Source organism: Dermacentor albipictus, unplaced genomic scaffold (assembly GCF_038994185.2).
Source record: "Dermacentor albipictus isolate Rhodes 1998 colony unplaced genomic scaffold, USDA_Dalb.pri_finalv2 scaffold_42, whole genome shotgun sequence".
In the NCBI taxonomy this organism is placed as follows: domain Eukaryota; kingdom Metazoa; phylum Arthropoda; class Arachnida; order Ixodida; family Ixodidae; genus Dermacentor; species Dermacentor albipictus.
The window spans coordinates 673,568-698,868 of NW_027225596.1; the positions used below are offsets into that span (position 1 = coordinate 673,568).

Here is a 25,301-nt window from a genome sequence, read left to right on the forward strand (position 1 = left end):
TTTAAGAATGAGTGCCAGACATTGTCGTTCGACATATTTCTGCATGAAGACTTGTATGCAGGGACGAAAGAGCATCAACAAAGTGGGTCGAGATATCCTCCGCAGCACCTAATGAAGCATATAATTTGTTCATCGATGTATTGTGTTCCCTATATCACAAGCACATCCTGTACAAAAAATAAGACGCCATAACCAAAAAGTGCGCGGGAGACATGGATAATACCGGAACTGCTAAGTATGCTAGGTAGAAAGGAGAAAATTTATTATGTGTTCCTGAAAAATCGTTATACTGATGCACTAAGAGAACTTACACGCTATAGGAATAACCTTAAAAGCTTTAGCTCGGGCCCAGCTCCGACGCGGCCTATTCAAATACATGTAAAATGCAAAAACGTTTTTCTGGGATAACCGCTTGACTGATTCTAATGAAATTTGTTGTATTTCAGAGAGAAAGCGAAATTCTAGTGACCGTTGGAAGCGGAATTTCGATTTAGGGCTTGAATTTTGTTAAAAAGATTTTCAAGTATTCGACCGCTCGAAAAAAAATAGAAGCACTACATTTACAAATTCATAGCTCTGCATCAACATATATTGCGGTTCTGTAAACGGCATCCATTAGATCATTCAAAGCGAACAAATTCGATATGTCATTTTACCTCTTACGTGAATTTTTTACGTTGGTTACAAGGGTTCTGCAAAAGCTGCACTTCCATATTACTAATTTCTTTTATATTCATGTGTAACGTATCAATTTTAGCCGCTTTAGATTTACTATGAGATACAAGTCACAGAATTTCATTATCATTTTTCGTTATTGAGTTACAGAGTTGTAAACTCGGCAGTTTCGTTTTCCTAAAATTTTAGATTTTTGCCAATTTTTAATGATTGCCTTTTTAGATTTTTGCCACTTAATGACTGCCAGACGAATGTCTAACTTCTGAGATATATCACGAGAAGCCAACAAACAGAGACACCAAGGAAAACATGGAGGAATTACTTGTACTTACTAATCAAATTAAAGAAATTATAAATTAATGGCAATGAAAGTGGATGAAAAAACAGCTTGCCGCAGGTGGGGAAAGATCCCACATTTTCGCATTACGCGCGCGACGCTCTCGCACGCGTAATCCGAAGACGTGGGATCGTCTTCCACCTGCGGCAAGGTGTTCTTTCATTCACTTTCATTGCCATCATTTCATTGCCATTAATTTATCATTTAATTCAATTAGTAAGTACAAGTAATTTCTCCTATGTTTTCCTTGGTGTCTCTGTTTGTTGGCTTCTCGTGATATATCTCAGAAGTTAGACATTCGTCTGGCAATCATTTTTGCCAAATGGTGTTGAATGTATTGGCAAAATGGATACTGGTCTGTAGTTCATTAACGTGTTATTGTTTTGTTTTTATTTTGTACGTACTGATTTTCGGTAACCTTCTCAAAGTTGATGTGGTAAACCAAATTTTTTATTGCTACAACCGGCGCACTTCATGTTTCTCTCTCGTAATATCAATTCAAGTCAGCTTAGACGCTGCGTGCTGGGAACGTACCTGCTTTTCAAATACATTTAAACTGGGCATTTGGAGGCCTCTAAGGCTCAATAATACGATGGCCTAACTGCTACATCAAACGTCACGCAAGTGCAGTCACACGCTCGTAGCACACATTGAAATACTTTACGACTCAGTGACATACTAGCACTAAACATTCCGCGGAAAATAAGAAAAAAGTAAAGGGTGGATTTCGCTTACTCATCTAGTAGTTAACGTCTCAGCACAAGGTTTACGAAAATATTACTTTACAATTATTATTATTATTATTCAAGAACACGTACCCAAAACATCACACACACCGGGTGAGCAGTTGTCCCCTAAAAAGAAACTACGCCCACCCGCTAGAAGAGGAGACAAAAGGAGATAAGAAAAGACGGAATAAACAACACATCACAAAGTCACACGCAGAGTACCAGCATTGCAGAAAACAGTCCAGACTCGTGTTCGACAAGAATTCTGGTGCAGATTGTGAGAATCATATCAAATTGATGCACGACCCTTCGGAAACGATATATCATTAAGCGCAGTTCGAGCCAGATAAATTTGTTGAAACTTGCTGAGCAGCACACCACGACGTCTGCGGAAAGTTGGACACTTTCTTGAAGGAATAATTTATGAGCTTCGATTGATTCAGTCTTCCTCTTCACTGTCCCGTATAAGCGCCTGCGTCACACTCTGCTGCGATGTCAGATGAAGTCGCGACCTTCCAAAATGATCAGTACCCAAAGGGGTCAGTCGTCAAGACTGGTTAGCCCAGACGCAAGCAGTCGCCCCCTGTACGCCATTATGGGAGCACTCTCAAAAAATAAATGCTCAATGTTATCTGTTTTGTGTGACCGCAGCCACCACGCACTTCTAGTGGCCATCGCAGCGTCACGCTAACCTCTGGGCCGTAACTGGGGCGTTAACTGCAACTAGGGCTTACATGCACATCCGCATATGTGCGATGCGTTCGTATAACCGAAACGTCCTCTAAAGTTCTGGGAACACTGCGCGGGTCTCACTCTCCCCGCTCGTTTACCGTTGCTACCGTTGTCGATATCGCTGTCGCGGATAAAAGTGTGGCGCTGTTCTGCGTAGGCCCTGCATACAGTCCCCTCACCGTGTGCTGTCTCCCACCTTATCGATTCGCGGTATCTCGCCCCGCAGACTCCCAGTAGCAGGTGGACATCGTCCGGACGTGTTCGAGCCTGAGCGATGAAGGTGGAAGTGGCCAGCAAGCGAAAGAACATCCTAGGCGAGGGCCCTCACTGGGACGAGCGGAGCGGGACGCTTCTCTACGACGATGCCCGTGGTCGCGAGGTGGTCCGCTACGATCCGCAGTCCAGGACCGAGACGGAGATCCTCAAGCTCGGTGGGGGGCTCTTCTTTCGCTTTCTTTTTTCTTAGATAGCATTTACTTGCGTTCCAGACATCGGCGACCTCGATAAGGTGGTGCCGTTTGCCTAGGAAAAAAATTACTTCGACAGCAATTGATGATAGAGTAGCAATTCGATGAATTCAAAACTACGTACAGCAGCCCAGAACATGCGCGCCTGGTGCACTGCATCTTTTTTGATGACTACAGGAAATTGCGGGTTTAGTGCAGTTGCCCGAGAATCGCGTAACTGTAACCCGCAATATTGTCTTACGTATAAACACTTCAGTACTCTTACAACATGCCTCCACTCAGCGCTCCACGTCGACTCGTGATGATGATAGCGATGACGGTTTATTGGCATCCCCTTTGAGCCCGCGCGGTGACAAATAGCCATCGAGCCTGTTTGCGTTATTCGGGTATGCTGTACGTGCTTTTCTTTCTGGAATTTTTTTGCATTAAGCTCTTTAATCTTTTTGTCTCTTTCTCAATACTTCTCCATTTACCGTGTACCGCTACCTATGCCTTGAACGGGTCCGGAGGTATCAGTATCATTCCTGCTTTTTTTCCACCAATACTCTAAATGTATCTTCCTTATCTCGCCTGCTGACCGGTTGGTGCTTGCGCCCACTTCCAAGCGCTTCTCGAAGGTGTACATTACGTACCGGTCTCACTGAGCGAATTCCTTCGCATTCCATTGAGATATGCTAGGTGGTCTTCGGATTTTTGCGGCAGCATACGCGTATAGCTCAACTTGTTGCGAATATTGGCTCCGGTATGTTTTTGTACTTAGGCAACCAGCTCGAGCCTCATATAGGAAGACTTTTCCCTTCGTGTTATCATACACATTTACCTTTCTACTTCCTTCTCATTCTTGTGAATCTCCATGGTCCTTTTTGTTTCCATTCTTTGCATCCAATTCACTGTCTCTGTCCCTCTCACTTTCTTTGACTCCGAGTTTTCTACTTACGCTTTCAATTACCTCGTACATGGTTGCCAAGTTTCTTGACCTGTTCCTTTATTCTGTGTCCACGCTTTTCAGGCGTGGACACAGAAAAAGGAATTTTCGTCCTGTTCCTGAGTCTTTCTTCATAACTAATCTTGCTCTACGCTTCTCTGACTTCAAACGAGGCCCAACCCACGTCATCTTGCACATTCTCATTTGTGGTTTATCCGTGGGCTCCCAAAGCCAGCTGGCCCACTGATGTTTGGTTAACTTCGAGCACCGACGAGATATCCTGTATTAAGCACGGAATCGCATTTGCGAACGTTGTAGCCCTGGCACCATTACTCCTTTCCAGATTCCACGCACCACCTCGTATTTATTGCGGCCCCAAGGTTATCTGTGTTTCATTACTGCTGCATGCAGCTGCCCCTTTAATTTCAGGTTATCTTGGTGGTACCCAAGTCGGTACTAATTGATGGCAATGCTACCTCTCGACTAAAGCGGTCACTGCTCTATACAGACGCTCCACAAGTATAGTTGAGAGGCGCAGTGCCTTATTTATCAGAGGAGTGGTGCTGTGATTAACTCAATGGAGTGGGGAAGGAGTTTCGAGTCGAGGATTGTCGAGAATGCAGGGGATAAACTCACGCAGCAGACAATGAAACAAACCAGCCGCGGGGCCGCTGTGGCTATAGTGTTCGGTTGCCGAGGAGGAGTCAATGGGCTCGATTACCCGCCATGACAGTGGCATGCAAATGCAAGAAAAAAAGTGTATGTTAAGTTAGGGTCTCCCTTAAAGTACCTAAAAGTGGTGGAAATCAGTCCTCCACCACAGAATCTCTCATAGCTTTGGAGTTAGTTTCCTTGGGAAACTAAGCCTCACGAATCAGTCAATCAACAATTAAATGTAAGCTACAACGATGTGTCACAGACGCGTACCCGTTAACAGCAGATATTGTACAAACAAGAAGGAGTACGTAGCTACATTTCATGCTCTACTAACGTATATATTGCGCAGAAATTAGCCTTGAACAGGCCAAGGCGTCATTCGTGGGATTGCTGCCAAAAATTAGCCGGTGCGTCTGCCTCCCATGACCAGACCGGCCAATAAGCAAATTTCACGCGCCCGTCAGATATTACCACGAAGGGCCGTTACCATTGCCGAAGTAATTAGTCTTTGCCGAAGAAAAAGAGCTCCTCCTATAGTCTCACTCTACGAGGAAAAGAGCAGCCAAATAATGACCGTGCAGGGCTTCACAACACGAAGTGCTATTGTTGGTACGCGAACGCACATGGCTGAGAAGTGGGCACGCGGTTCTGACCTTGGCACGAAGGCTATGTTTCACACATAGCAGGCCATGCTACGAAAGCTAGAGACACTTCCATAACGGCTCGCGTCTGCGACCTAAAAGCAGTACGTCGCATATGGTAGGAAGATGTTAGGTACGCGCCGTGTAATTCGAGGTAAAATCATGTCTCGCGCTTCCATGTCGTAAAACGTGAGGTATTTATTGAATTAAAGTCGCCGGAGACCTAAACCTATACCACCGGAAGAGCGGAGTAACACGTTTTCGCGGTCAGCAGCCTCATCGCATCACTTGTGCCGCGACAAAAACATAGCACGTGACCGACAAGAAGCAGACATTTGCGCAAGGATTACGTGTTTTGACGAGAACTTGCGTCCACAAATAGCAGTTGGATATTGTGTAGCAGTTATTTCGTAGAAAACATTGCAGATCAACAAGTACAGCGCTTCGAAGCGCGCATATGTGCCCCTTCTATAGCCGCACTATACTTACATAGCTTCCGCAGCATTGCCTGCTATTTTTGAAAACGAGTATAGGGGTTGCTTGTCGGACTTATCTCATAGCACTGACCTTACTAGAATAATAAGTTCGATTGAGGGTAAAGGAGGACTTGAGATGAGGTTAGGCGAAATGATGCTCGGTCTTTCAACAAAAGGCCGTTTCTGCAGCTGAAAAAGTTGTTCTCACTTAACTTGAGCAGCGCTGAACAGACAAACGGCCGCATTCTATAGCGTCCAACTGAAATCTCATTTGCGTGAAGGCCGAAGTTTCACTTGTTTGAATTTCGCTTCCTTACGCGTTGTTCTGGTGCCTGCATCGTAAGCACGCTAACAGGGGTTTCAACCGCCGATTTCGAGACTTTTCGCGCTTCTCCAATACACACGGCACTATCTAAATCATAGTATAATTACAATTTCGTTTTTCACATAGTTCGCTCCGCTATTGTCTCGGCCACGAGACGCACGGGCGGTTTGTTCGTATTAGTATATATGAAGTGCAGAATTTGAATGTGCTTTTGTATGTTCCTGTTGTTTTCGTCGAAAAAAGTTATCAAAACTTACTTAATACGCCGAGAAGCGGTGCAACTGGAAGAGTTGGTAATTCATAGCAAATTTGCAAAAAGCGTAGTACGAATGAGACATCGACAAAAAAAAAGGGTGCAATAATCACGGCGCCCTGTATGTTATGCCTGTTTCGATCTTTGCGTATGTCCTACGTTACGCGCTTTTGCTAGTTTAGTATATGTTTAGTCTTCGTTTCCTTGAGAATGTATTCTAATCTTCGTTTAACGCTTAACTATTAACTAATCCCGGACATATCCATATAATATATATATATATATATATATATATATATATATATATATATATATATTGCTACGGGGTCGTATTCCCACTGACGAAGAGCCGCGCAGGAAGAAGACAAAGACGACGATTGGAAGCTAGCGCGGGCTGTTGCCTCTTGGTCAACTGCGGCGTACTGCCTTGTAAATATACTTGTAAATAGCTTTTCGTCGGTGTCTTCCTACGTAACGTATTTGGTGGAGGTGGACGTTCCCTGTACCTCGTCACGGAGCTTCGCAGTGGACGGTCCGTCGAGCCTACCTTCATGGCTCCCGGCGACGCAAACCCGACTCCACCGGCTCCGACACCTGCTGCCACTTCGACGACCTACATCACCCTCTCCGCTCCCCGTGATCCTGGCGTATTCTCGGCAAAAGATGGGGAAGACGTCGAGGACTGGATCAGTCTTTACGAACACGTCAGCCGCAATAACCGGTGGGACCCAACTATCATGCTCGCCAACGTCGTCTTTTACCTCGGTGGCACCCCTCGAGTTTGGTATCGGACGCACGAAGATGAGCTGACCAGTTGGGATTCGCTTAAGCAAAAGCTTCGAGACTTGTTCGGCAACCCCTACGGTCACCAACTTGCCGCGCAGAAGGCGCTTTCCGGTCGTGTGCAGACGTCAACGGAGCCCTACGTCACGTACATTCAGGACGTCTTGGCTCTATGCCGCAAAGTTGACGCACACATGACTGAGTCCGACAAGGTCTCCCACATCCTCAAAGGCATTGCCGATGACGCCTTCAATTTGCTCGTGTTTAACAACGTCGCGACGGTGGATGCAGTTATAAAAGAGTGCCGCCGCCTGGAATTCGCTAAAAGCCGACGTATCGACCATCAGTTTGCCCGTCTGCCCAACACCCCAGCGACATCTTCCTGTGCCGACGCTCCTCGTCCCAACAACACTGGCGATGTTACCAGGATTGTCCGGCGTGAGATCGAGGCCGCCTATCCGGCTGCGTTCGACTCCAGCCCCTCCAATGCACCTGCAGTCACTGTTTCCCTGATCCAGGCAGTTGTCCGCCAGGAGTTCGCCTACATGGGTATTCACACCATCTGCTCGGCCCATCGCCCTGATCCCCACCCGGCATCTTCGATTCCACCCCGTCCCGCACCTTCTTACCCACCACGTTTCCGCAACCCCTCTGAATGGCGCACTGCACACGACAAGCCAATTTGTTTTCACTGCCACCGAATTGGGCACATTTCTCGGCACTGCCGCAGTCGCTGGAGTTCCCTGAACCAGTATACATATACTGCCTACTCTCGCTCCCCAGGTGGCCTTTCTCATCCCTATGCTGCCCGCCCAGATAACGCCGCCGCTGATTCTCCTGCACCGAACCGCCCCTATTCTCGTTCGCCTTCGCCCCAACGACGACAATCTCGCTCTCCTCAGCCCCGTCGTTCCTATTCGCCGACTCCCTTCGGACGCCGCTCCCAGCCGGAAAACTAGACGATGCAGCGCCTCGAGGTGACGCTGCATTGCTCCCTACGCCGCCAAATCCTCTCCTGACGTTGCCCACCCATCTGAACCTTCTTGACGTGCAAGTCGTCGGTGTTCCTGTATCAGCTCTCATAGACACTGGGGCGCATTTGTCATGATGAGCGCGGATCTTCGTAACCGGCTGAGGAAAATAATCACGCCCGCCACGACGCCTGTTGTCCGTGTCGCCGATGGCCGAACAGCCCCCGTTATTGGTATGTGTGCCGCCCGCGTCTCCTTCGCCGATCGCTCCACTACCATGCTATTCACAGTCATCGCTCACTGTCCCCACGACATCATCCTCGGCCTCGACTTCCTCTCCGCACATTCTGCTCTCATCGATTGCTCCGCCAGTACTCTCCGCCTCGACCTGCCTGTTCTGGATCCCGCTGAAGAACACCTTCCTCGCCTCAGTTCCGTCGACTTCGTTCGCTTGCCACCTTCAGCACTGACTTACGTTGACTTCGTGTCATCCCCACCAGTGCCCGACGGTCACTACATCGCGGCTCCTATGCAAGACGTCCTCCTTACACACGGGATCACACTACCTCATACTATTTTATTTATTACGGCGTATTGCGTCTGCCTGCCAGTGGTCAATTTTGCCTTGACGACACAAGTGCTGCCACGCGGGATGTCTGTGGCCCAACTTTGCTCATTCGAGGATCACTCTGTAGCATCGATTTCAATAGACGTCAATTCAACCGATCCCCCTCTACCATCGCAGTCGGCGACTTGTACCATCGCCAACTTACAGAAAATGATTGCAACCGACATGCCGTCCGAGCACGTTCGTGCGCTCTACCGCGTTCTGATTTCCTACCAAGATATTTTTGACTTTAACGATCGTCCTTTGGCCCAAACAACAGCTGTTAAACATCGCATTAATACCGGAGATGCCCCTCCTATTCATCGCCGCCCGTATCGAGTATCACCGGCTGAGCGTCAAGTGATTCACACCGAAGTTCGCAAAATGCTTGCCAAGAACATTATTGAACCGTCATGTAGTCCATGGGCGTCACCGGTTGTGCTGGTAAAAAAGAAGGATGGCTCATGGCGCTTTTGCGTGGATTATCGGCACCTTAACAGGGTTACCAAAAAGGACGTGTATCCCCTACCTCGGATTGATGACGCCCTTTACTGCCTCCACGGTGCTCGCTATTTCTCCTCTATTGACCTTCGCTCCGGCTATTGGCAGATTGCTGTGGACGATCTCGACCGCGAGAAGACTGCCTTTGTAACACCCGACGGTCTTTATCAATTCAAGGTGATGCCGTTCGGCCTATGTAACGCTCCTGCCACTTTTGAACGCATGATGGACTCCCTTCTTCACGGTTTCAAATGGTCCACGTGCCTGTGCTACTTAGACGACGTTATAGTATTCTCCCCAACATTCGCTACGCACCTCGAGCGCCTCTCAGCAGTCCTGGACGTTTTTCGGCGAGCCGGTCTGCAACTCAACGCATCGAAGTGCCAATTGGGCCGTCGCCAGATTACCGTCCTTGGACATCTCGTTGACACGAACGGAGTGCAACCGGACCCAGGCAAGATCCATGCTGTTACGCACTTCCCTCTTCCGAAGTGTGTCAAGGATGTGCGCAGCTTCATCGGCCTTTGCTCGTACTTCCGCCGTTTCGTCCAAAATTTCGCGGCCATAGCACGACCACTAACCGAGCTTTTGAAAAAAGACGCCCCTTTCCAGTGGGGCGATAACGAGGCCTCTTCGTTCTCGCTTCTCATCGATCTTCTCACAACGCCCCCCGTTCTGGCCCACTTCGATCCTTCTGCGCCTACCGAAGTCCGTACTGATGCCAGCGGTCACGGAATTGGCGCAGTACTGGCACAACGCCAGCGTGGCCACGACCGTGTTATCGCTTACGCCAGCAGGCTCCTCTCGCCCGCGGAGCGCAACTATTCGATCACTGAGCGTGAGTGTCTGGCCCTAGTTTGGGCGGTTGCGAAGTTCCGCCCATACTTATATGGCCGACCCTTTTCCGTTATCACAGACCATCACGCGCTTTGTTGGTTATGCTCATTGAAAGACCCTTCAGGAAGACTTGGTCGCTGGGCCTTACGCCTCCAAGAATATTCGTTCTCTGTCACCTACAAATCTGGCCGACTACACAAGGACGCTGACTGCCTGTCTCGCTACCCGGTAGACGAGCCTGACGACGCCGACAGTAGTACCGCCGACGGCATTTTCTCTGTGTCTGCCTTCGCTAACATCGCCGATGAGCAGTACCGAGACCTATCGCTGCAAGTACTCATCGAGCGTCTGCGCTCTGCACCTACCGACGCATCCGTTCGCCGATATGTCCTCCAGGGCGGCATTCTGTACCGAAAGAGCTTCCTCCCTGACGGCCCTGATCTTCTTCTTGTCGTGCCACAACATCTACGACAGACTGTGCTCTTTCAGATGCATGGCGCACCCACTGCAGGACATCTTGGCGTAACCCGCACGTACGACCGCGTCCGCCGCCGCTTCTATTGGCCTGGTCTTGCTCGCTCCGTCCGACGCTATGTTGCTACCTGTGATCCCTGCCAGCGTCGGAAAACGCCTCAGGTGCTACCTTCCGGTCATCTCCAGCCGATCGCCGTCCGTGTGGAACCGTTTTTTCGTGTTGGATTAGACCTCCTCGGTCCCTTTCCCACGTCATCCTCTGAGAACAAATGGGTAGCCGTCGCAACTGATTACGCCACCCGATACGCTATCACGCGGGCTCTACCTACCAGTTGCGCCACTGACGTCGCGGACTTTCTCTTGCGTGACATTATCTTAGTGCATGGCGCCCCGCGACAGCTGCTTACTGACCGTGGTCGTAACTTCCTCTCGAAAGTTATCGCCGACATTGTGCGTTCCTGCTCTATTCAACACAAGCTGACTACCTCATACCATCCTCAAACCAATGGCCTGACTGAGCGCTTAAACCGTACCCTTACCGACATGCTGTCCAAGTACGTTTCGAAGGACCACCACGACTGGGACGTTGCCCTTCCTTACGTCACCTTTGCTTACAATTCTTCCCGGCACGACACCGCCGGATTTTCTCCATTTTATCTACTCTACGGTCGCGAACCGACCTTGCCCCTTGACACGGTACTTCCTCCTGCTGCGACCTCAACAACCGAGTATGCGCGCGACGCCATCGCCCTCGCCGATCATGCACGCCAGCTTGCCCGTGCTCGACTGACGGACTCGCAAACCACGCAGCAGCGTCAGTACAACGCCCGCCACCGTGACGTACAGTTTTCGCCTGGTGCACTCGTGCTCCTGTGGTCGCCCTGTCGTCACGTTGGACTTTCCGAAAAGCTCCTTTCGCGATACACAGGGCCCTACCGCGTGCTTCGCCAGGTGACGCCTGTGACTTATGAAATTGCTCCTGTGAGCTCAACCTCGTCATCTACTCTGGCGTCCAGTGATGTCGTGCACGTCAGTAGGCTCAAGAGCTACTACACTGCTTCAGAGTCCAGCCTTTAGTCGCTCCGGGACGGCGCTTTTGCCGCCGGGGGTAATGCTACGGGGTCGTATTCCCACTGACGAAGAGCCGCGCAGGAAGAAGACAAAGACGTCGATTGGAAGCTAGCGCGGGCTGTTGCCTCTTGGTCAACTGCGGCGTACTGCCTTGTAAATATACTTGTAAATAGCTTTTCGTCGGTGTCTTCCTACGTAACAATATATATATATATATATATATATATATATATATATATATATATATATATATATATATATATAGCAGTTGGATAATGTGTAACAGTTATTTCATAGAAAACGTAGCAGATCAACAAGTATGTCGATGTCTCATTCGTACATCACTGTATATATATATATATATATATATATATATATATATATATATATGCAGTGATGTCACGAGGAACTACAGAGCGAGAATTTCAAGACCGGATGTCATTTTTTCGGGAAATCTTTTCGCCTATTATACGAAGGTTCCGCTCGCGGAAATGTTGACGGTTCTGGTGTTACAGAAGTCTCGTTTACTGACCCAGCTTATCCTATAGTGTTCCCTTTTAGTGGCCCTCTTATTTCTGTCACCCCGGTGCTGGCCGAGGGTATCATATCGCAGATCGTACAGCACGCAACGCCACCGCTGTTTCGGGAGGAAGTGCTCTTTCTTCATCGATCGCATTTCCTGGATGGGGAGTTCGTAGACACTGGAAAGGCAGTCTGCTCGAGAATAATAATAATAAAGAAAGGCAACTCTCCCCACTCAATTTCTCATAGCGACTGATGGCGATGATACACATTTGATCTTTTTCAAATACTGTAACCTAAAGACAGGACCCTAATGAAGAGATAACCGTAAAGCTGTGTACATTCAATAATCCTTATATCATAATCCTTTCAGGGCGTTTGTTTTTAACGTCAGCAACATTTTCGGAAACCGCATTGGGCATATATGCGACAAATCTACGCAATAAGATTTGGTAATCGAAGAGATGAACATGACTGACACCGGAAATCAAAATGCGTAATTAACGAAGTACCAAAACCTAGCAAATCGACTTTCTAATTGTTAGTTTAGCATGCATATCGCAACATACGAATCCAAACAAGTGATTTCACAAGGCACGCCCCCTTGTAACGAATTTTAGAGCTAGCAAGTCCAGTTTCGAGATAAGCGGTGGCAAACGCGCTAACAACGCACCCTTGTTCCACTTACCCTTTTAAGAAAACACCTTTTTATTCACTGAAGCACAGAAATCACTGGAACGCCTGTGCATTTCGTCGAAAAGTTTGGGAATGAATTTCCGGAAACTCGCTTCATCATCAGAACTATCCCGAGTTGATGCGACTTTCGAAGACATCAGCTAAAATTCATATACTATTGCAAAGGTGCCATATAGTATTCAGTTCAAAACTTATATCCTAAAATTTGTTAATTACGAAATTATTCATTTTGATTTCTCGTGCAAGTAATGTCTGCTTCTAAAAGTAATACATCTCAAGAAGTATAATAGAGCTACATACCACGGCTTATTTAAAAGAACAGAATGCCATGTAAAAGAAAAAGAAACACCTCGAAGAATGATACGGGATTCTGAACAAAAACAAAGCGTATGCTTTCATAAAAAAAAAATGTACGTGCCAGAACCATGCTATGACTATAAGGCAAGCTGTAGGTGTCGACCGCTGATTACTTTTGACGACTTGGGCAGCTTTAACGTGCACCTAAGTTTAAGTACACGAGCGTTATGTTGCATTGCGCCCCCATCGAAATGCGACCGCCGAGGCTGAGATCTTGGCAGCGCGAGATAAAAGCCCACATGACTGTACAATGTTACGGCACAAGGCGTATGGGCCTTGCAAATAGGAATGGGATATTACACAGAGGGCCGCAACAAGTACCGAACAATGCAACATACATACTAGAGTTCGTGAAAAAAAATGTAAGACTGGAGGCTTTTTTTTCAATGTTCCAATGATGGCAGGTCGATGGTATTCTTAATGGATTACATACCTGACGCGAATAAAACTGTTTCGGGGCGAACATAACTGCTTTATTTTTGTTGGGCATCCGCTTCGTTCACCATGTATGAATTGTGAGGGGGAGTCCTTATATAAATGAAGCGTATTATATATTTGAATGTATGACAGTGGTACGCGCGCAAGCAATTTGGTGCCTTTGGGTAGAACCTTTGGGCTATACTTAACTGGTCGCTTGCCTGCTCGCAGACTACGAGATTGGCAACCTGATCCCGTACGCCGAGGACAACCGGAAGCTGATGGTGTGCATGGGCAACGGCGTTTACAAGGTGGACCTCGACACCAAACAAAAGACGCTGCTGGCCGAGATGCTGGACAAGGACTCCGCCGTCCCTACGCGCATCAATGACGGAAAGTGCGACGCTGTGGGACGTCTCTGGGCCGGTGAGTGCGAGCGATGTATGGACTGGCTGTTTGCAAATGGAGGCCCTGGTAATGGTATCATCATCGTCGTCATCATCATCATCGTCAGCCTATATTTATGTCCGCTGCCACAGGACAGCGATCTCCAATTACCGATGTCTTGCGCTAGCTCATTCCAACTTGTACGTCCTAATTTCCTAACTTCATCGCACCGTCTAATATTCTGCCGTCTTCGACTGCGCTTCCCTTCCATTGGCACTTGTTCTGTAACTCTGAAGCCATGTAACCTGTAACTCTGAAGTCTTGGTAACATAGTTTCCTGCAAATATCACCAGAGGGAATTTGGGCGCTAGCTCCTGCAGGAACTCGAGCAATGGTGGTTGTCAGCGCGGGAATGATGGGCGGCAATGCATTGATTTGCGTAAACTGCGTGTTTGTGGCTTCAAACGACTGTGCAACTTTGCAAGTTGTTCAGTTGTAAGAAAAGTTTGCATTGCGCCATTTTACAGAAAAGGATTGCGCATGTGTACTGAGTTTTCTGTGCTTATAAAAGTATCAATGATCGGAAACTTAGAGATACAAAGCCTAAAACATCTCGAGAACGTTCGAAGACACAAACAGAAAGATTGAACAAATCTATGTACGAACAATCAAGCCTAGCAGCTCAGCTATCTCAGTGCCTCAGTGTCCACGACTAAATTTTGTAGGAAACTATGCCTACAGATCACCAGTCAGCCTCTAGACTTGGTGCAGGGGTACGTTTATCCAGGTAAAGTGAGGTATCGTGACTCCTCTGGGTACTGTATACAGGCCAGCTCAGAATTTTTCCGCTGCTTTTACTATATCTTCGAGATTGCTGATGATATTATCCTTCTTATCTTTTAGTGCATACATCATGGTTTGTCCTATGCCAGGTTTCTTTTTTACTGATTTCAGGCTGCGTTCATTTCTTACGGCTTCTTCAGTCTTTCTCATGTTATAGTTTCGAATATCAGTTATTTTCGCCCTGTTGATCAGTTTTGACAGTTCCGCGAATTGCGTAACGCTGTGCGGCCGCCAGTCCCATACAACCGCGTAGAGCGCAGGACTCTGCGATTCTAGACGTACTGCGCTCACCGCGAAAGGTTAGAAAAACACCCACATAAGCACAGCAGAGAAGTGCCTACGTGAGACGGTTGGACCGATAACTGTAGAAGCGTCATTCGAAACAAGTAATTGTTCTCCACTTCCGGCGGCGTTTTCCCTACTTCCTTTTTAAATAAAAAGATGTTGATCCATAAATATTCTCATAAACAACGGTTAACCTTTTTATCATTCGCGTTTGCTTGCAGTTTGGTTGCTGCCTCGGCTCTCTCCCTTAGTAGATCGCTTAATTTCTCAACTCCTTGCGATGTTTGTTTCCAGTTGCCAATCTTGCACGAAAAGCGATAAACAATTAGTGAAAAACAGACGAGGTAACGGGCGACAGTCATCTTGCTTATGAATTTAAGGGTTATTGCAGGGTTTCATGATAGACGCTCTTTCACATTATTTTTATTTCCCACCTTATCTAACCCATATCACATGTATATGGTTCCGGGCATCTGCCAGCGTCGTGGCGAGCCATACCTCAAGGAAACAATGAAGCAAAGGGATAAGTTAAACGCAATTGGCGCTTTCTCGGGCGGCAACTCGTTCCATGAGAGTACGGACCAGCTGATTAACAGCCGCATCCCTCTCCTGGTCCCAGGATCAGCCTAAACAAAGAAGGTTGAACTAACAAAATCAACGGCTATGTGCGTGACGGTTGAATAGATGGTGACAACTGAACGCATCTCGAGTTAATCGCGCGGGTGCGGAATCTATGAGAAAACTGTCCTTCACACTACAAGAGATGCCGATAACTACCGCCATCTAAAAGGAGTGAAAAAGGCAGCATAATGCTGACCGATGAACAGCTGCCAAGTCTCAACATTGATCTGGCGGCGCTTTAGGAATGTGTGAGGAGTGGTGGCGTGGGTGGGGAGGGGGGGTATGCCACTTGATTTCGGGGGAGGCCCGGGCCCCCCCGGACTGCCCTCCCCCCCCCCCTTGGGTACGTGCCTGGCGGGGGGTATGGTTTGACTTAGGCCTTTCGCTGTAATTAATCAACCTCTTCCCGCCAAACAAGTACAGATACAACTTCGAAAGGCCATATTACTAGTCTGATACCGTTTTATTTAGAGGTCCCGTGATTTTGATTGCGCGGAACGCAATTTGCAGCTCGCCCATGGGGCCGCGTTGATATTGTCATATTCCAGGTACGATGCCTGTGGAACTCGACCTCGAGGGTACGGTCCAGGGGAAGAACAACTTGTGGTCTTACTCCAAGAGACAACTGAGGCACAAACTCGACAAGATTTCCCTCTCCAACGGAATCACGTGGACGACCGACAACAAGACTATGTTCTACAACGACTCCGTGCCCGGGAAGGTCTTCGCTTTCGACTTCGACCTTGCGTCCGGTGATATAAGTAAGTGCGCTTCCTTGAGCGTGGCTTACGACAACCGACTTGATCCTATGGAACTGAGTAGGTTATACGGAGGGCTTATACGTACAAAGCGCAGATCCACAACATCGAAAGCAAAGTTTGCTCTTGAAAATCAGAACCGCGAGTAAAGAATTTTTGCATTTAAAACATGGCGAGCTACGTTGTGGGACAATTATAATGGGGAAATTCGCTGCGATATTTAATATCCGACTTTATACATGCGCTGTAATTAATGCCCACTTTCTCTCTTTTCTACTTCTTAAGCTTTGTAATTAGTAAACATGAGAGTTACCTATCGTACTGTAATATATTATGAACATTGTAGGGTGCACGAGTGCGATGCCTTGGCATCTTCAACTTTGTCTGATCTGATATATATATATATATATATATATATATATATATATATATATATATATATATATATATATATATATATATATTAGTGCGACTGCTCCAGTGTGAACGGTGGTCTGCTCCGAACTACCGCCAGTTGCACTTCTCTACTCCAAGAGAAAGGGCGTGCGTCGAGAAAGGTCCTGAACAATACTTTGAAATGTGGTGAACGCGGTTTCAACCATGGATCCGGGACCTCAGAGGTGCGACGTAATGTTAGCGCATGTCTCTCGCATTTAAAACTCAATCATCGCTCAATATATATTTTTTTAATGGGACATGCATTTTCCTGAGGGTTACGATTTGACTGTAATATGTCTGCTGTTTGTCTTTTGTTTATTGCTTGTAAACGAAAAAGCTAAGCTCTAGTGACTATTGGAAGCCGATTTATTATTTACTTTGTCTGTATTTATCAAAATTGTTCACTACGCAAAATTTTAGAACTCGGAAATATGAAAGTTACAACTCTGTAACTCAGTCGCGAAAAACGACATCACAATCCTGTAAATTGCACGTAACGATGCATATAAAGCGGCATCACAGTTGAGCCCGAGATAAAGCTTCTTTTTAGGAGCACTTAGAAATAAAATGTTATAGAAGGGGGCGAGGGAATGGACGTTAAGTTCTACTAAACGCAAAACACTATAATTTTGCCGTTACTCTAACGGCATGGTTCCTTCGTCTTGGGTACGATTTCTAACCTACCCGTTAAGACAGTTACCCACTCTAAGTACTTAGGTGTTATTGTTTCTAACGATCTCGACTGGTGGAGGCATCCAACTAACGTGATCTCGCCGGGTAAGGAGTCTTTGGTTACACTAAAACGTCAACTACGAAACGTACCAAAGCACATGAAACTACTAACTCACCAGAGACTAACGCGTCCCGAACTAAATATACGTACGCATAGAGCCCTCACCGAATTTACCTCAGTAACGCACACGAAGCCTTTCATAATCGCGCCATCCGTTTTATCATCTCTTCTGTCTCCTATAGCACCAACCTATCTTCATTCAAAGGCATTCTCGCACGAGGTTGCTTTGGTATTGTGTGTGTTTTTTGCATAGTGATAAGCTACAGCAGTAAAATGGCGACTGAAAACCGTTTCCGGTTGACGTTTTAGTGCTAGCTATGGCTTATCATCAATACAGTGATGTTATCACGATGCACTTAATCGCCCCCTGCACGGCTCGCCACAGTCTATTAGATTCTCTCACACGAGCAATTTATTAAGCATAAATCGTTCTGGCGCCCACGCTGTTACTTTAGCATCTTTTTTTTTATTATTGAACAGCCAAAGACTGGGATGACTCGGCTTATATGCGATATCGCAGTCGTCACACCTCTTCATCTCCCTTCACATCAGAAGATTCCCCGCATCGTACATTTTAGCAAACAGCAATGCGCATTTTTTTTCTAACCCTAACCGTTGTGGAATACCTCTAGAGCAGTCTTTACGGTAATAAACTGACAGCGGAAGCTTTTACAAGGTTATTGAGACTGATGTATGTTTCTCTTTTTTCCGGTTTCTGTTTACCAGTAAGGCGTTGCATGAGGATAGTGCCCGCAATGACTGGGCGTTTCGCAATTGCAGCAAATATACGAAACGGCCTGTAATTTTTCTTCCCCCGTGGCTTACCTTTCGGAAAAGAGACCTTTTATTTGTTAATGCAATATAATGGCGATAAAGTTCAGTACTTTTTTTCTCGCCCATTGGATGCGCAGGAAGCAAACGAGATATGTGAATATGCTCTGAAAAGAAGTTTACACCCTTGCATGTGCTTCTATTTTGCCCCCAAACAAGAATCGCCATCTGTTTTGCCCGCATTTCCTTTCTTTAGCGCTGCAAGGCCGGTACTCCCTACAGACGAACGGCTTGCGCGTTATCAGGTGACACAGCACTCTCGACAGGAAAGTAGCGAGCGCCGAGTTTTCAATAGAGGAAACGCAAGAAATGTAGATGACGATTATTGTTTGGGGACAAGATAAGCCCCAAAGGGTGTCAACTTTTATTAGAGTATAGTTGTTATCCTTTTATTTCCAGATTTTTGGGGGGGAGGGGGGGGGCAAGAATGAACAATTCCTTTTCCGTAAAAGTACCCATATGTGAGGCATAAGGCATAACGTACTCTTTAAAAATTTACGCCATTTGGGGTTCATCTTGTCCCATAACGATAATCGCCCTAAATCTCCCCCGCGTTTCGTTTCTTTAATGCTGCGAGCCCGGTACCTCCAAGTCACGAATGGCTTGCGCGTTACCTGCATGACACAACATTCTCGACAGGAAAGTAACGAGCACTGAGCTTTCGAGAAAGGAAACGCAAGCGAGGCAGATGACGATTGTTATTGTGGGACAAACATACACCTGAAAGGGGGGCAACTGTTTTAAGAGCGAAAGAACGCCATTGTATCAGCCGCTCTCACTTTGAGGCAGCTTGTAGAACGCTTGCATTTGCGAAAATGAATATTGACATTCGTGAGCCCCAATGGATGCCACCGTGCGAGTTCTTTAGATGCGTTCACTGTCGTTGGAAATTGTGCTTGTGCAGAGCATGCTTTCTGAATCATAATGATGACTCGCTGGCCGAGTTTTTGTTTAACAGCTACGCATGGCGACAAAATGCAGCTTTATCTTTCTTGAGCACCCCTGTTCCAGACCCGCCATGATGGCTTAGCGGCCATGGCTTGCGCCGCTATGCACTGGGTGACGGGTTCAAATCTCGGCCGCGGAAGCCGCATTTCGATGTGGGGAAAAAAAATTGAACGCACTCGTACTGTGCATTTGGTACACGCTGAGGATACCCAAGTGTTCGAAATTATTAGGGGCCCTTTTACGGCGGGCCGCATAATCAGATCGTGGTTCCGGCACGTAAAATCTAACAACTAATTTTTTTAGTCCCGTTCTAATTCAGGAGCTCAGTATCGAAAACGCCAAATGGAGAACCGCTTCCAATAAAATCAAAGGGCAATAGTAAATAAGAGTAAATTAGTTTTGGCTGTGTGGTACCATTTCAACTATCTACTTTCGTATATTAGGAAAGAAAAGGTTTCGTTACTAGCGGATAAAATTAAAACTAAGGGTTTTTTATCTCAGATTTCGCAAGCAAATCTCACTGCCGATACGTCAGTGTTGCGTCACTGATGATAAACTATGTTCGTGAGTTTGGGTAATTTCGGAGCTAAAAAAAAAAAAACCTGAGAACTTGAGGTCTACTCTTTGGCTACTTTAAGCTGCAATGTGTGAGCATTCCTTTCAAAACACAATTAGCATGACGCGTGTAAAATGCTGTCATTTCATGAAGTTAAGGGAGGTTAGTGCAAGAAAACCGGATGCTTTCGCCACATCTATTTCTTTGCAGCGCCATTTCTTACAAAAATCAAATTTGACTTTATGCTTACTTTATACTTTATATACTTGCTTACATACTTATTTTTTATACTTCATCATCATCATCATCATGGCTACGCCAACTGCAGGGTAAAGGACTCTCCCATACTTCTCCAAATACCCCGGTCATGTGCTACTTGTGGCCATGTTCTCCCTGCAAAATTCTTAATCTCATCCACCCACCTAACTTTCTGCCGCCCCCTGCTACGCTTCCCTTCTCTTGGAATCTAGTCCGTAACCCTTCATGACCATTGGTTATCTTCCCTCCTCATTACATGCCCTTACCATGCCCATTTCTTTTTCTTTATTTCAACTAAGATGCCATTAACTCGCGTTTGTTCCCTCACCTAACCTTCTCTTTTCTTATTCCTTAACGTTACATCCATCATTCTTCTCTCCCTAGCGTGTCGTGTCGTCCTCAATTTAAGCAGAACACTTTTCGTAAGCCTCCAGGTTTCTGTCCCGTAGGTGAGTGCTGGTAAGACACAGCTGTTATACACTTTTCCCTTGAGGGATAATGGCAACCTGCTGTTCATGATCTGAGAATGCCTGCAAACGCACCCCAGCCCATTCTTATTCTTCTTATTATTTCAGTCTCATCATCCGGATCCGCGGTCACTATCTGCCCCAAGTAGATGTATTCTCTTGCCACTTCCAGTTCCTCGCTACCTATCGTAAACTACCGTTCTCTTCCGAGACTTTTAAACATTACTTTAGTTTTCTGCAGATTAATTTTTACACGCACCCTTCTGCTTTGCCTGTCCAGGTCCATGAGCATGCATTGCAATTGGTCCCCTGAGTTAATAAGCAAGACAATGTCATCAGCGAATCGCAAGTTACTGGCGTATTCTCCATTAACTCTTATCGCCAATTCTTCGCAATCCAGGTATCTGGATGCCTCCTGTACTTATATACTGTAATTTTATGCCTACTTGTGCTTTATACTTATACGTCCTGTATACTTAGGACACTATCGAAAAGATACGACGCAATCGGTGACTGGCTGGCCGAACTGACACAGTGCTGCTAATGCGACCGGGTTAACGGAGCTTACCACGGCCCTTGTGGTCACCGCGCAGAACACTAATTAATTGATCGATAATTGGGTTTCATGCCAGAAAGGGTAGTTCTGGTCAAATAGCGCGCCAAACGTATGATGCAATGAGTTAACAGTTGTTCGTGATGTGAAGGCTACAACATGGCTGTAAAGGGCAATCGAGAGTCGACGCCGTCGCACCTTCATCACAGCCGTTTCCAAGTAGCCTCTCACCATCGTCCCAATACTCACGGACAGGCGGCCGATATCCAATAAATGTTTCCTTCTCATTATCATTATCAGCCTTATTATTGTGCCTACTACAGGACGAAGGCGCCTCTTGCTGCGATATCCAATTACCCCCACCTTGCACTGGTTGATTCCAAGTGACGCCTGCAAATTTCCTCACTTCATCCGGCCCTCCCCATCTGGCGTCTTCGACTGTGCTTACCTTTCCTAGGGAACCATTTTGTAACACTGATACACCACGGGTTCCCTGCTCTATACGCATTACGTGGCCTGCCAAGCTCCATTCGTTTTTTTTCCCTGTTACTGTCAACTAGAATATTGGATACCCCCTTTACGCCCTAATCCATACCGCTGTCTTCCTGTCTTGTATAGCGTTATGCCTAAGATTCTGCGTTGAATCGGTCGTTACGCATTCCTTAACCTTTGGTTATCTGCTTAGTCCATTCTATCTCTTCTGTAAGCCCGTTTAATGTGCCTTTAAGGACGTAACTCAATGATGCCTGAACTTGCGCAAAAGGCGAATAGGCAGAACTATGGGGTTTCCTTGCGGCAGTTCTTGGCATGACTGGGCGCTGAAACAGTTCGTCAACCTTCGAAAACGATTGGCCCGTGCAGGTAACCAGCGTGTGCTGGCCGAGTTCAAGGTGACCCCCGGCTACCAGCAGCTGGGCGTTCCCGACGGCATGACCATAGACGTCAACGACAAAATCTGGATGGCCTGTTTTGACGTAGGCGCTGTGGTGCAGATCGACCCCGAGACCGGTACGTGTACAAGGCGGCCAACGGACGGCCTCGGCAGGCTTATCGTTTTCTAAAATTTAAAAATACATATCCCACCCGTTTTTCTTTATTTCTTTTTTTTCTTGTTTCTTTCCGTGCGAACAGATCTTCCTTTTAAATCGCCCATAAGAGATAATGCAAACCCGCTTTGCTTCCTCAGTGGCTATGGTGTTAGGCTGCTGAGCACAAGGTCGCGGGATCGAATCCCGGCCACGGCGGCTGCCTTTCGATGGGGGCGAAAACACCTGTGCACTTAGGTGCACGTTAAAGATTCCCAGGTGGTCGAAATTTCCGAAGTCCTCCACTACGGCGTGCCTCATAATCAGAAAGTGGTTGTGGCACGTAAAACCCCATAATTTTCGTTTTTTTAGCGATAATTCTATATCGTTGTTTCAGGTGTACTTGAGGAAGGCGCAGAATTCACTTGCGTGAAAAATGTAAATTTCCATGCAGCGAGTTGAAAATACTCACAAACACGCTTTTTGTTTACTCACTATATAGAGCACAGGCTGCATATGCGAGATTGAAGCCTAGTCAGAGTGAAGTCATGTTTGATTACAGCTGGCAAATCTTAAGACTCGCATTGTTTTCAAGATATCTGACCTTAAAAGATGCTACAAAATGCATTGGCATTCCATTTACCTTTTTGCATAATAGCGTTCGCAGAGCATTTCTAGACGATCTTAACTGGAATGACAATGCACTTTGTAGTAGATTTTGGGGATGGACATTTCGAAAGTCGTGTTAGTTACGCGTGATTTCAGAGAATCATACATGGCTTCACTACTGCTCGTTTTCAGTTTTGCACTTGCAACATGTACTCCAAATTGAATAATTAGTTAGTTTATGAATGCTTTACCTATGCTTAACGTATGCCTTTCCGTGCAATACACTCGAACTTCCCAAATTGCTCCACGTGCACAACACGGGTAAAGAAAAGTTCCAACTAAAGAAATTGCCTCAAGGGTATATCAGGGCACGCGAATCTTATTGACCAGCCCGCAAAATGAAGGAACGTGAAAACTGGCACTACGTAGACTGAAACCATGGCCACCCTCTGATAAGAAAGTCAATTGCGACCTCGTTTCCAGACTCAAATGCTGGTTTCGGCAAGTTCTAAATTAAACGTTTATTTGACCTATTTCCAAACCGCAATGAGTTGTTTACGCGTTTTGATAACGCCATATTACGCATGTTTCAGTGGCATGCGAACAAGTATATTTGGCTGATAATGCCTGCATTCGACAATGACAACATGTCTTCTTTCCCATCATTCGTCCTTGCCTACGTTTAGCCAAAGTCCTCACCAAGATCAGTTTTCCAACCAAGTACACTACGTCATGCTGCTTCGGTGGGAAGGACTACGACACACTCTACGTCACTTCCGCTAGCTTCCCACCCGAAGCCACGAGGCCCGAAGACGGAGTGCTCTTCCAAGTGACCGAGCTCGGCGTGAAAGGAAAAGCGGCATTTGAATTCGCTGGCTAATGCCCCGGACGCCCTGGAAAAACCGATTTAGCACAGCTTATATGTAAACCGGGATATCGGCGGCCATGGATGGATGGTTTGTATAAGCGTCCCCTTGCAAAGGGTGCGCTGCAAAGGGTGCGCCATGACATATTTTTCTTATTTCGTCGAATGTCTTACCTCTCTTACTCTTTTAACAAACAATAAATATTCTGCAACAAACATTTTCGGTACATATTAGGAACTTCGTTTTTGTGCATCTACATCGTTTGTGGCCTCCATACTTTTCTGCCACCAAGCCTGCAACCGCCTTTTACTAATCTCTATTGCGGGCATGTTTACTTTCCCCCTGCTCTGAGCTCGCTGAACCCGAGAACTTCAAGGAGGCCAGAGGAGTCGAAACCCACAGCGCAGCCGATACCTTCACATTCTAATAAAACATGTTGCATCGCTCCCCTAGCTTTACCACAGCGAGCAAATGGCTCTTCCTTGTTGTACCACGCCTTATGACTATTCGTTCTAAGGCATCTTGATCGCCCTCCGAAAAGTAGAGCTTCCCTTTAAGTTATCATAATAGCCGGTATATTTTGGATTGCCGCCACCTAGGAGATTGTCTCAGGCACATCTATCTTTGCGTTTAACGTTCTTTTTTTGACATGTTGCTTAATATACCGGGCGCATACTTTCTGGTAAGCTCCTTAGTTCTTTTCTTTCACTGCGAGTCTATATTTTTTCTTGTACAAATACCTGAACAGTCTCCCGGCCCATTTACTTTCTTCCTTATTCCCTCAGTCGTTCTTCATAATCAATCTTACGGCGACTTTCCCTCACTTCAACACTTGTCCAGCCCATACATCTCACCTGTACGGATTCGTTTGTAGTCTTCCCGTGAGCTCCCAGTGCCAAGCGTCTGACTGCCATTTGGCTGCCATCGAGCCCTTATTGTAGATCGAATTTCAAGCAAGCGATGGCATTTCCAAAGTAAAGTCTTGGAACCATTATATCTTTCCCAAAGCCCCTCGTACCTAAGTATCCCCATAGCGCTCTGTGTTTCATTATGGCCGCATTTCTTAACCGCTTTGCTAATAGTATATTTTGCCTTATATCTGTTGCCCTCGTTTATTCATATATATATATATATATATATATATATATATATATATATATATATATATATATATATATATATATATATATAAACGTTTATTTAAAAGAAAAAAAATGCAGAAAGCGAGTGGGTGGAGCCCCTAGTCCGGCGCCCCACTGGCTTGAGCGGTCCGCCGTGCTTGGTCGAGGAGCGCTAGTTGCATCTCCCGATCCTCGCTGGCGAGCCAAGTCTCCCACTGCTCCCTTCCAGAAAGTTTGCCGGCTATTTTTGGTGTATTAATTTTGGGTGGCCTGTTCTGGCAGTCCCACGTAATGTGGGCGAGAGTTGGCCGGCCTCCGCACCAAGGACAGCGAGCGCTGTACAGCGTTGGGTGAATGGCATTTTTCAAATAAAGGTTTGGAAATGTGTGCGTCTGTATTCGGCGCCAGTCATAAGAGTCCTGCCTGGATAGGTCAGGGTGTGGTGGAGTGTACTTTCTTCGCTCGCGCCGCTGGTGCTCAAGGATGTCTC

At 46.5% G+C, this 25,301-nt stretch overlaps 1 protein-coding gene across 1 annotated transcript in view; it reads left to right on the top strand.

Annotated features, from left to right (window-relative positions):
* Positions 1 to 23,916, top strand: part of LOC139052891 (regucalcin-like) — a 38,404-nt gene extending 14,488 nt beyond the window's left edge. The window contains exons 3-7 of the mRNA XM_070530042.1: positions 2,699 to 2,903; positions 13,684 to 13,878; positions 16,137 to 16,349; positions 22,052 to 22,198; positions 23,511 to 23,916. Of these exons, the coding sequence (XP_070386143.1) occupies positions 2,747 to 2,903; positions 13,684 to 13,878; positions 16,137 to 16,349; positions 22,052 to 22,198; positions 23,511 to 23,704 (906 nt within the window). The 5' untranslated portion in view covers positions 2,699 to 2,746 and the 3' untranslated portion in view covers positions 23,705 to 23,916. The remainder of the gene's footprint in view (positions 1 to 2,698; positions 2,904 to 13,683; positions 13,879 to 16,136; positions 16,350 to 22,051; positions 22,199 to 23,510) is intronic.
* Positions 23,917 to 25,301: the final 1,385 nt, after the last annotated feature.